Here is a 12,425-nt window from a genome sequence, read left to right on the forward strand (position 1 = left end):
TGGCGGGGGCCGCGCGGGGGCCCTGCGCCCCGGCCTTTGCGCTCCCGGGGGCGAAGCTGTCAGACCAGACGCGTTCCGGATCTCAAGGTCCGAATTTCCACTCGTCCAGCGCGACGAAGGCATAATAATAATAACGAGCTAAAATAAGTTTGTGTACGTAACTTGTAAATAGCAGAAATGGTAAGTAGCCGATGAGCAGAAAGGAGTGAAACTTGTTGACGGATTTGTCCCCAGTTGTACAAAAAATGCTGCTGTGTATTCCCTGGAACCAGGGAGATTTCCCACCGTGGGGGAGGTGATGTTCCGGGGATTGTTTGTAGTGACCGTAGGTGAATAAATACCACAGCTGCAGTTTATAAGATTAAGCTTGATGTATATGACCTGCCTCCTGTAGTTGTCTTTGATAGCAGGTGAGTGGACTCAGACGACCTCTTCCCAATTCTCTGCTCTTAAGTCAGCATTAAAATTGCCTGTCCTCTGAAAAAGAGCTATTAAAATATAAGAAAATGTAAGCTCCTTTGAGTGTCAGTTGCTCGTATTTTGCTTAAGTGTTGCCTAGCTACTGCTGAAAATACATAGATTTTTAAATCACCTGGATGAGTTTGAAACTGAACAAAGTAAACCTAAGAAAAAAAAAAAAATCATGATAATTCTGACTTCCCTAGGTAGTATGTTATACTGTCTTGCTTTTAATTTGTTTTGGACAGCTCCTCAGAATTAACAGAGTATGTATAATTAAGGGGGTTTTGCATTCATTTCATCAATTGCCACAATGATGTCTTGTGTTTTTTTATTATGTTCAGGAGTATTTTATTGATCAGCTGAGGTCAGATGGAGTTGTTCATCTTCCTCGGCGTGTTACCAATGAAATTACAAATAATACTCGATATGAATTTTACACACAAGGAGGAGTCATCTTTGCAACAAGTCGAATCCTTGTGGTAGATTTCCTTACTGACAGAATTCCTGCAAACCTCATTACTGGTAAGAATTTAATTAAATAAAGGTAAGACTGTTCTGTTTGAAAAGACATAGAACGTAATTCTATATGAAGAGTTCTACTAACTAGTACTGAGGTTGAAGAATTACTCCTTTTTTTCCATGAAGACTGAGGTAACAGGAGAAAATATGTAGCTCTTTCACTTTTTTAAATGGTTTTCTTTGCTCCAGACTTGTTTGCCTTATTTAAATATACAATTTGAAAACATCCACATTATTTTTAGATACTGGATCATGCATTAGGATGGCTTTCTGATATTTGTTAAGTGGCTGGAAAACAAATCAGTTAAACTATGCCATCGGTATAAGACACACAAAATTCAGAACTGGCTTTCAAAGAATGATTGTGCTTGGTGAAATAGTGTCATACGGTCTGTAGGACACTGGCCTGTGGTTAAAACTGATTTTAGATGTTGTATTTTATCAACCATGTGCACTACCTATTTTTTGCATTAACAAATTACTTCTGATTACTTTTCCCATCAAAAAATAGTAATACCTTACTAATCTTTGTCTTGACACACCCTGGATGCTATCTAAATAGCAGTGTTATGAAGTAATGCTGTTAGGATCATTGTAAAGATTTTGGGAATAGCTTGTGACCCTTTTTGATGTTATATAGAAGTTATACATGAAAGATGTTACAACTATCTTTTTCCTCTCATGTTCTGTTCCCCTTCTTCCCCATTGTTTTTATGTTCTTGTCTAAGCTGGAAACCCTGTTACAGCCTGGATAGGTAGTAAAAAGATATCTAAGAGCCAGGAAGGTACAGTATTTTACTGTAATCTAAATGTTAATATCTTAATGGCTAAACATAACTAAATATTGAATGCCTAGAAGAATCTAAGTTTCTGCTTCAGATGCTCTATCTTCTTCTTTTTAATCAAGGTATGACGAACTCCAATCTGTAAAACACTTTGAACAGTTTTATGCTAGAGCCAAAGGACTCCAGATTTGGCAATTCTGATATTTCATAGAATCATAGAATCATAGAATGTTTTGGGTTGGAAGGGACCCCTAGAGGTCATCTAGTCCAACCCCCCTGCAGGAGCAGGGACACCGCTAACTAGATCAGGTTGCTCAGAGCCCCGTCCAACCTGGCCTTGAATGCTTCCAGGGATGGGGCCTCCACTACCTCTCTGGGCAACCTGTTCCAGTGTTTCACCACCCTCATTGTAAAGAATTTCTTCCTCATATCTAGTCTAAACCTACCCTGGTTTAGTTTAAAACCATTCCCCCTTGTCCTGTCACAGCTGGCCCTACTAAAAAGATTTTCCCCATCTTTCCTATAGGCCCCCTTTAGGTACTGAAAGGCCGTAATCAGGTCTCCCCGCAGCCTTCTCTTCTCCAGGCTGAACAAGCCCAACTCCCTCAGCCTGTCCTCATAGGAGAGGTGATATTTCTAGGTTAAAAAAGAAAAGTGAAACACATTTTCTGGGTAACCTACTTTAATTTCTCTTCTTCCCCTTGACTCCTTCCTCTCTACCTTGCGCCCTACCAAAGGAAAAAAAAAAGAAAGAAAGAAAACACACCTTTGGACTTTGTCAATATGAAAAGAAATACACTCAAGATTTAAAAAATAGCCCTGTCCTGTGACATAGAGTTGTTACAGTTTTTGCATTGCCACTAGAGGTCAGTGTGACAGCACCTGTGGTAGACTTGCTGCTTCATTTAAAACTTGGGTCACACGGGGTGCTGTTGAAAATGTGCATTATTTGTGTGTGAAATTGTGCGACAACATCAGCAAAAACTTGTAATAGTATTTCTTGAGGAATTAACATAGCAAAAAAAAAAACAACCAGTAAAGTGTTTCTAGGTGTTATAAATGTTTGTGAAATCAGTGTAGAGTCGCATGTGAATTAAAATCTGATGAACTCAGAAATTCAGCTAAATGAAGATAAGAAATTATTGCTGCAGTAAAGAATTATTATTCCAGGTGGCTTTGGCCAAATAGAAATTATGTACTTAAAAGCATAGTAAAACTGATGCAAGTTGGTGCAGTAAACAGCAGCAAGTCGTTTCTACCAAAGCTTACACAGTAGTATGAACTCACTTCATAAGCAGAGAAATGCTGACTAAAGGTAGGAAGGTTTTATGATAAACACATAGTCTTACTGGCCTGTTACAAATTCTGTGCTCCTGTAATGTTCTTTCAGTGTCACATCTTGACAAACTGGAAGATGTTCAGAAATGAGTATGATCATTCTTATGTCCTGAAAAATTTGCTTCATAGGAGAGATGTAAGAATATCTGGATAGAAAAATACCTTTTATTGGATTATTCTATGACATGATCATGAATGGCTAGCAGTTACATGGAAGTCTGTTTCTTACAGCTTTTTCATTTGCAAAGCAAAGGCATATTAAAATCAATGGCTGGGTGCTGAGTTGAAACTTGTTAGAGAAATTAAATGCACTGTGGGTTTGTCAGTTTGTGTAGGTACAAGGTAAAACCCATGATGTCTCTTGCTTCCATTTTAGAAAGGCATTTATTATTCCACTGCAAACTGTGAACAGATAAAAGTACCACATAGGCCTCACTTCAGTGGGGGAGAGTGAAAAAACACAATGTGTTATTTAACACAATTAAGCATGAGAAAAAATAAACCTTGGTTTTAACAGATCTTGGCTGAGTGATGTGTAAATCCTGGAAGTATTCACCTCAAATGCTTAATTTAGTTAAAATATTATTTCACTTCTTTGTACAAAAATGTGCACAATAAATTTTTTTCTTAGTATGCCCATAGCCATGGAAAAAAATTGGTGGTGTACTCATACAGTTGGTGGTATTTTCTGTCCTCATGTGCAAATACGAATATCAGAAGTGGGGGGGAGCAAAACAAATGTTTTTTTATTATGTAAACACTTCAACTGTTACCAGTGAAACACACTTGACAAGTCTGTAATCCCGGAACTTCTCTGAAAAAATAATTCAAATATCATAATCTTGAACATACCAAACTTGCTGTGTTGTAATAGCGTGTTATTTCTTGCATTTGCTTTACTCCTTTTAAAAGGCTCGTGTTCAAGTTTTACCTTAGAAGTAAAGAATTTTCTAAGCTAGTAAGCCCTGCCACTCCAGAGAATGTTTGTTGGTTGTTTGTTTTTTTTTTTTTTTGCTAAAGATTCATCATTAACTCAGTTCTTTTATTTGGAGGTTCCACGGTACTAAAACTGAGGAATGGCTTTGTTGGAACCCCAGAAAGTTTATTCAACCATCACTTTAGAACATTTAAATTCCTATTGTACTTTATTTAAGAAAAAAACATTAACAGAATAAGACAGTTTTGAGGAAAAAAATCTATACAAAATTGGACCTACCTTTACTTTTTTGTAACTTGAAAACCTTTTATTTTGCCAGGCATTTTGGTATACAAAGCACACAGGATCATTGAGTCCTGTCAGGAAGCATTTATCTTGCGACTTTATCGCCAGAAGAACAAGCAAGGCTTCATTAAAGCATTTACAGATAATGCAGTTGCATTTAACACTGGCTTTTGCCACGTGGAAAAGAGTTTAAAAAAAAAAAAAAAGCAAAAAAAAAAGAGAGAGAGAGAGAGAATGTTACAGTGGATTCCTAAGAAAATAAGGTGTATGCAGTCACAGCGCTTATGTGTTCCCTCTTGTATTCCCAAACAAATGTCATTCAATTTTTGACAGAAAAATTGGTCTTGAAGATGCTAAATTTCTGTATTTTTGAAAATAGACCCAAATTAAGTCTATAAGGGGCTGAACCTTGTGGTACAATTGTCCTTCTAGCCAACAGAAATCACAGTAGAAAGTGACATCCGTAATAGCTTAAGAAAATCTTCACTTACTAAACAAGATTATTTAAGCTGTGAAGCAACAGGAGTACAGTCTCTCAGTTCTGCCATTCATGGAGGTATTTTGTTTCCAACTGTGATGGAACTCCATGGATCTCTTTCTACATGTCAGATTTTTTTTAATCTTTTACATGTATGCTGTGTATGAAGAATATTTCTTGAAGACCGATAGAAACCAAATTGCCAAGTTTGTGGGATACATTAAGCTTTTCAGGAGCAGAGCCGCAAATGGAACTGGTCATTTTAGCTGATTACCCATTCAGTGCTCTCACCTTGGGCAGGAGCTCTGCCCATTTACTCCTTCAGTCCAGTCCAGAACATGTTGCACTCTGTCTTAACATACTGTTACTCTGCACTGTAAACGCTTTAACAGTCTTTCTTTCAGTATCACAAAGAAGCAGAAATGGACATAACTAGGATAGGAAGAGGTGAATAGAAGCTCTCTAAATTCTCTTCCTTGGCTTCCGAACCATGAAAAGATGTGGGGGTGCAGCATGGAGCAAGGGAAATGCCCATGGAGGTCAGCAGACAAAGCATTCTCCGAGCCTCATTCTGTTAGTAAAAGTCAGCTAGCACCTATACTCCTGTACAGTGGATTGGCTGTAATGGCAGCGTTCTTAGAAGGCCCTGCTGCTTATAATCAGAAGCTAGGAATGTTACAGAATCTGCTGGCGGATCCGTGTGATTCTAAAGGATTTATGAACCTGTGCCAGTTTCTCCCTTATGAGATTTTTCTTGGGTTTACTTTAATATGTGTAATAATGATGAAGAAACTAGTGCAGAAATTTTCTGTGGATCATTCACCAGCACTATAGGCTTGCATGACTAGAATGGCTGCAGTCAGAATTGTGGACTAGGTGGTTTTCTGAGGCTGTTCATAAGATTGCAGTCTTCACATCTGTAGAAACTCATTTTTTGCAATTAACTTGTTTACATTTAAAACAATTGTAATTGTAGTTTGTACAAATTGTAGGTCAAACAAACCATCCATGTAAATCTTAATAAGCTGTTTTCCTCTTAGATTTCATATAGCAGTGAACTCATTTTTAGAGAAGCATAAACCTGAAGTGGTGGAAATACATGTGTCAATGACCCCTACTATGCTTGCTATCCAGACTTCAATCCTGGACATTCTGAATGCATGTCTGAGAGAACTCAAACGTTACAATCCAGCTCTTGAAGTAGAAGATCTATCTTTAGAAAATGCTATTGGTAAACCTTTTGACAAGGTAACCATCTTGATTGTTTTGCTGTGTCTAGCTAAAGGGATGTAGATCTTCAAACTGTCTGCCATGCAAACAAAAATATTATTTGTAAAATAAATAACCAGCTGCAACTGAGTATTCTCCCACGATGTGTTTATTACTGGTACAAGGAGAGAAATTGTGTTAATCTGTAATGGTGACGTTGTAGTTGCCAGTGGGGTTTTGGGTGTATTGGTATTACTGTTCTTCCTTCACTTCCAAAGTCACTACAGTAAGAACATCCTGACTCATGATTGATTGTTTATTAATATTTATTATTATAAATATGGCTGCAATTTCAGCTGAGAATACTTTAGGGACAAGTATGCAGTTATCTCCCCCCCTTTTTTTTTCCTCTTGAATTTCCTGCTTGTATTTTTTATCTTCTCTGTTAGGACAAGCATTGTATGTAATACATAACATGCACATGCATGCATCTGTTGTATCTTTTAATTTGTGTTTGTCATTAATTGTGTGTGCGTTGTTATTTTTGGCAGATCTTCAATGTTTGGCATACAATGTTTTGCTTTCTGTAGGGTAAAATCATAAACTTCAACCATCATAGTGAAACACTGTTATTTTGTTACCTGTGGTTTAATCTTGATGTGCGACATTCTGTACGTCAAATATTTGGAGGGGTTTTTTCTTATGTTCTCTAGGTTGCGTATCTGCATGGTACTAATCTTATTTTGAAAATTAAATGACATTATGTTTTTTACTTTACCTAAGTAAAGGATAGTAGATACCAAAGGCACAGGCCAGTACCAGTAAAATAAGGTGGGGTTTTTTTTTTTTATTTTATCTGTATTTTATTATTATATAGAAAGGAAAACACGTACTGAAAGCATTAAATGAGATTCATCTGCTAACTGCTGAAATGTTTTACATAAAGGCATCTTTATTATGTTAACTTTGCAAAAATGATTACTTATAAGAAGAAGTATCTCACCATCATATCTTCAATTGGGTATGTTTAATAACTTTGGGAAAATAGTGGCAACCCCTGTAAAGGAAAAAAGTGCATTCTTACTGTGATTAGTATACAATATATTTGACATCCCGAACTTTCCAATTTATATTTCTAGACAATACGTCACTATTTGGATCCTCTCTGGCATCAGCTTGGAGCCAAGACAAAATCTTTGGTCCAGGATTTGAAGATACTACGTACTTTGCTACTGTATCTAACACAGTATGATTGTGTCACTTTCCTTAATCTTTTGGAGTCTCTGAAAGCAAGTGAAAAAGCTTTTGGTGAGAATTCAGGTAAACACTGAATAACCGTACAAGTTAATGCATGAAACAGTGAAATGTTGATATTTTTAATTAACATTCCCAAACATATGAAAGTATCTAATTAGGTTTTATATAACCAGCCATAAGGACGTAGGTTTTTATTGACAGATAATGCTTTCATCTTCCCACTTAACTGCTGTTACTTAACAGTGTGAAATTTGCATCACATTTCTGTTTTATATTAAGCTAGCAATTACATAGCAAGCAGGTAGCACAGGTATTCCAGATGAGAAATTTGGGGCTTTTACTGGAAAGGGTTGGAACACACACATGGCAAATGTCAAACTACTGCTGCTTTCTTTTCCTCTTTAGGTTGGCTGTTTCTTGACTCCAGTACTTCAATGTTTGTAAATGCTCGAGCTAGAGTCTATCGCATTGCAGATGAGAAACTGAATCAGAAAGGCAAAGTCTCTGAGAAAAGTGATGTAAAGAAAGAAAATGGTACTGATCATTCCTAATTTTAAGTTTGAGAGTGTCACACGATTTCAAATGCTCTGCATATTATTACTTGTGCTATGGTTCCCTACAGCTCAAGATTTCAGTCTGTTAGGTGGGATAAGTTGAGACATTATCTTAGTTCAAGAAGCGCATCATAAACAACATAAAACAGAGTCACGAAGAAGTAAGGGGCTCTTCTAAGCTTGCTCAGCTGATCATTGCAAGAGCTTTTATGGAAATGTTCTTGAGTTGCATTGGTGTTTATCTTCATCACTTCTATTTTATGTGAAGGGGTAGGAGGCTGCCAGTGCTTTTATTAAAAAAAAAATAATAATAATTCACAAGTTTCAGCATTGAAGAATGAGTGAATATTTTAACTTTTTGCTTCACTAAAGCACTTATCCCCATTTTTAAATGTTTCTGTAAGAGTGCTCTCCAACCCATCAGCATAACAAGTTGCATATGTAGGCTGTTGAATATCAGATTGCCAACAACCATCATGCTATTGACATCTAACCACTAATTTAAAGCTCCAAAGGATATTTTGGCTGTAAGAGCTGCTGTGTTCTATCTTATTTTGTTTCAGAACTGAAAAGGGAATTGGTTCTAGAAAGTAACCCAAAATGGGAAGCTTTGAGAGAAGTACTGAAAGAGATTGAAAATGAGAATAAGAACAGCGAAGACCTTGGTGGTCCAGGTGAGAGAATACTAAACGATGTTAAGTTTTCACTGTACAGGTAGTTTTTACTTCTACTTGACTTTTGAGAGAAGGAGCCTACCTCTTTACTGTAGTTTTATTAAAGAGCTACTTTTAAATTTAATTGTGGAGTTCATGTACTTATGTACATAACCTATGTAAAACTAAGTAGTTTTACATAAGCTCCTATATAGTTCTTGCTCTGCAAGATAAATGCTGTTGGTTACTATGGAACACTGTTTAGGAAAGAACCTGTATTACAAAAAAAATATTTTAACTTAGATTTCAATATTGAACTGGTATCTTAGTCTCAGAACCAATAAAACTAATAATGTGGAAATTTGTAATATTCAAGGTACCATTCACTCATTTTTCAAGTTCAGGTTCCAAAAAAAAAAAATAGGGGTTGTGTCTTATGCCCTTTCCATCTTACACATTCTTCTCATGTACCTGAAAATTTGCTTCTCCAGGAGCTGCACCTAAATGGGGTAGAGAGTAGAAGGCAAATGTGTTTCTAACTGCTTTGCTGTCTTTCCTATTTTAGGGCTTTTCGTCCCCTTAAATCTCACCAAGTTTTATTTTAGGAAATAGTAAGGATAAAAAAGTGATCTTTTCTCCCACCCACAGTGTTCTGACTCTGGATAAGAACTGGCTCTCTCACCTAGTGTTGTAGGAGTTTATCTGAGTCAGCTTGTGCAGAATTGTTATTCAGGGCCCACAAATGTCAATAATACTGTGCGAAACACATATTTTTTTAGATTCTCTAACACAGCTGACAGGCTGAAAATTTGAATAGTCTAAATTAGGTTCTCTCTTGTTCCACATTTAAAGAAAAAAAAGAAAAGTGGTTGTCCAAGTATGTTTTCACACATGCTGTATCTGCCTCGTTTCAGATGATGAAAGTAAAACCTCACTAATTTAGATGGTGTAAGAATAAGGAATGCTGAACTTTAATTAACCTTCTCTAATCTTGTTTGGTACAAAACATGCAATTTAGACTCCCTGGAAGTCCAGAGCAACTGTGACAACCAAATGTAAAGGCAGGCGTGCTTCTAGGATCATTAAAAACAATTTGCTCAAGAGATGTCTTGTAGCTGGATAAGAAGTAACACAGATGATAAACACGATATTGTTTCTTGACTGCAGGGCAAGTGCTTATTTGTGCCAGTGACGACCGAGCTTGTGCGCAGCTCAGGGAGTATATTATTGCTGGAGCAGAAGCTTTTTTAACAAGACTGTATAACAAAACCTTCGGAAAGGACGAGAAAGCCGGAGAAGTGTGGATTAAGGAAAAAAAGGCCATCAAGTCCAAAGCAAATGCCAGACCAGACACAGGGCCTCAAGCCAAAAAAGCCAAAGTCATGGCTTCTTCAAAACAAAATAAACACAAGAAGCAGCAAGACCGGACTATAATCCAAATCATGGCTAAAACTGAGGAGGAAAAGAGAGAGGAATTAGAGGTGGAAGATAACAAAGAATTAAACAGTAGCCAAGAAAGCAGTATGGAAGAGACCATTCCTGAAGATTTCCATGTGAACTTACCCTCGGACTGTTATTACGGTATTTTCAAGAACCCACTCACAATTATTCATCCGTTGCAGGGTTGCAGTGATCCCTATGCGCTCACGCGGGTACTGCATGAAGTAGAACCAAGATATGTTGTATTATATGATGCAGAACTAACTTTTGTTCGGCAGCTGGAAATCTACAAGGCAAGCAGGCCTGGGAAGCCTTTGAGGCAAGTTGACTTGTTCAGTCTAAAATTAGTCTTAAAAGAAAAAATAAAAGTGCCCTTTCAGCAGTTGAGGCAGAATGTGTGCATCTAGTGATTTTTCTTTAGCTACCTTTTAATTCCTGTTTAGCCCTTTTAATTTCAAACAAAAGAGTAATGTCCGATTTCACCAAAAGATAGTTTTTACTTCCCAGCAGGTATTTAGTCCTCTCACAGAAAAATACCTGAAAAAAAAAGTTCATTCCATCTTCTACAAGACCTCTGCTTACACGATCTTAGTGGCAATAGATCCATTTTGAGGTGCTGTAGTCTCATTTTAAACTGACTCCATAGGTATGATTTTTACACAATAAGCTTCATTTTGGATTTAATTAATTTTCATGTTTCCTGATCTCTGGTCCTGGCTGAAGACCAGTAATTCAGCAGCTGTAACAGAAAAACAAGTACAGAAAAATGCAATAAAGAAAGTGAGAAGTATTCGCAGTTATACTTGGTTCTAGCATTAGCTGACAGAAAGATCTCCATGCTGTGTGTATATATTTGATATGCTTGTAAATTGCACGACTCACTTTTATGAATAGATATTACAGACTAATTAGAAATATAGAAAATTTAAAAATGTAATATACTGTGAGCTTTTGCTTTATTTTTCATTTATATGGCTGCCTGATACAGCATTTCTTGAATGCAGTAAACTTGAGTTATACCTGGTACCTCTGAAAATAACTTAGGGCAGTTTCTTAAGTCTTAGAATAAACACACTTCAGTTACTACAGCTGAAACCCAATTTATTGGCATATAAAATTATTAACTTTTGAATTATAATGCTTTATACTTTAATCACCTCATGAACATTATTTGCATGAATTTAACAGAGCAGTTGTAATTTTCCAGTCAAGGATTTGTATATACGCACTGTAACTGAAAATGGAAATAAGTTTGGCAGTATTTGGTGCGTCTGTACCCGATACCCAGGTGAGGACTCTGCAGCGCAGATATAAATGACAGAATCCACAAAGTGTATTGCATGAGGATAATTACTGCATTACTTGTACAATTTATTTTTAATTACCTAATCAGCATGGTTATATCTACCTCCAGCATCATGTTCCCACACTTCAGAGCAGGAAAATCAGATGCAGTCATGCAAGTAGGGATTAGGAGACGCACCATATGAAAAAAGTAATAGTCTGTCAATGTACCTCACTTAAAATATATCAGAAAAAAATGACTGTGCTGAAAAGCTATAGGCAGTTAATTCGCTAAGGTAATTATTCATTATTATATGTTCCATATAAATCCCTATTTGCAGAATAAAACTTGAATTTGTTGGTGTGAGATAAATGGCAGCTTGTTCTTTGTAGGACCTACGATTTCCTTGTAGAAATACATCATTTTAAAATCTTAGATGGTGCTTTTTCCTAACCCAGGATGACTACAGATTTTTTAGTTTGTTTTATATATTCTACTGGGAAGATTTTAAAAACAGTAAGAAAGTAACTTCTCAGTTACACTTGCTTTGTGTCTTTAACGAATGGCCAGCTGAAATCTGAGTCCACTCTGGTTGAATCCCAGAATTCCAGTAAGGGTATCTGCCTCAGGGAAAAGAGGAAACACTGGATATAGGAATTCTTGTTGCTGATTTTGGAATATCTTTATAGAAGATACCTTCACAATAAAAGTGTTTTTTCACTTGCCTTTCCCAAGGCAAAGACTAACTGGTCAGGCACTTGCTGCTACTAATCTTAACTATTGGTTGTGGGTGTTTTTAACTGAATACAAAGTTTTGTGATCTCTTTTTTTTTTGTTTGTTTGTTTGTTTGTTTGTTTTTTCCCCTCCAAACCTACAGGGTTTATTTCCTCATATATGGGGGTTCAACAGAAGAACAGCGCTATCTCACAGCACTGAGAAAAGAGAAGGAGGCTTTCGAAAAACTCATTCGGTAACAAAATTAGTTTACTACCTTCATTATTATTAACGCTACATGTGATTCCCTTATGTGTTTACATTTTAAATACAGTGAAGTTCTTAACTGTGTGAAGACTTGAAATAAACTTTTAATTCAATTGCTTTTCAGATGTTAAGAGAATTATCCCACTGAGAATCAACAACAAGTCAAAACCTTCCTTTTCAAAGTCCCTGATATTTTATTTATTAATTTTAGGGGTTTTAATCTTAAATTTCAAAGGCAAAA

At 36.5% G+C, this 12,425-nt stretch overlaps 1 protein-coding gene across 1 annotated transcript in view; it reads left to right on the forward strand.

Annotated features, from left to right (window-relative positions):
* Positions 1-62: 62 nt before the first annotated feature.
* ERCC4 (ERCC excision repair 4, endonuclease catalytic subunit) overlaps positions 63-12,425 on the forward strand; it is a 16,912-nt gene continuing 4,549 nt past the window's right edge. Inside the window, exons 1-10 of the mRNA XM_035895082.1 lie at positions 63-180; positions 804-984; positions 4,361-4,513; positions 5,250-5,343; positions 5,845-6,052; positions 7,153-7,333; positions 7,676-7,804; positions 8,388-8,498; positions 9,645-10,236; positions 12,081-12,173. Of these exons, the coding sequence (XP_035750975.1) occupies positions 178-180; positions 804-984; positions 4,361-4,513; positions 5,250-5,343; positions 5,845-6,052; positions 7,153-7,333; positions 7,676-7,804; positions 8,388-8,498; positions 9,645-10,236; positions 12,081-12,173 (1,745 nt within the window). The 5' untranslated portion in view covers positions 63-177. The remainder of the gene's footprint in view (positions 181-803; positions 985-4,360; positions 4,514-5,249; positions 5,344-5,844; positions 6,053-7,152; positions 7,334-7,675; positions 7,805-8,387; positions 8,499-9,644; positions 10,237-12,080; positions 12,174-12,425) is intronic.

The sequence above is a fragment of the Egretta garzetta genome, unplaced genomic scaffold, assembly GCF_000687185.1.
Source record: "Egretta garzetta isolate BGI_Z169 unplaced genomic scaffold, ASM68718v1 scaffold575, whole genome shotgun sequence".
Classification (NCBI taxonomy): Eukaryota; Metazoa; Chordata; class Aves; order Pelecaniformes; family Ardeidae; genus Egretta; species Egretta garzetta.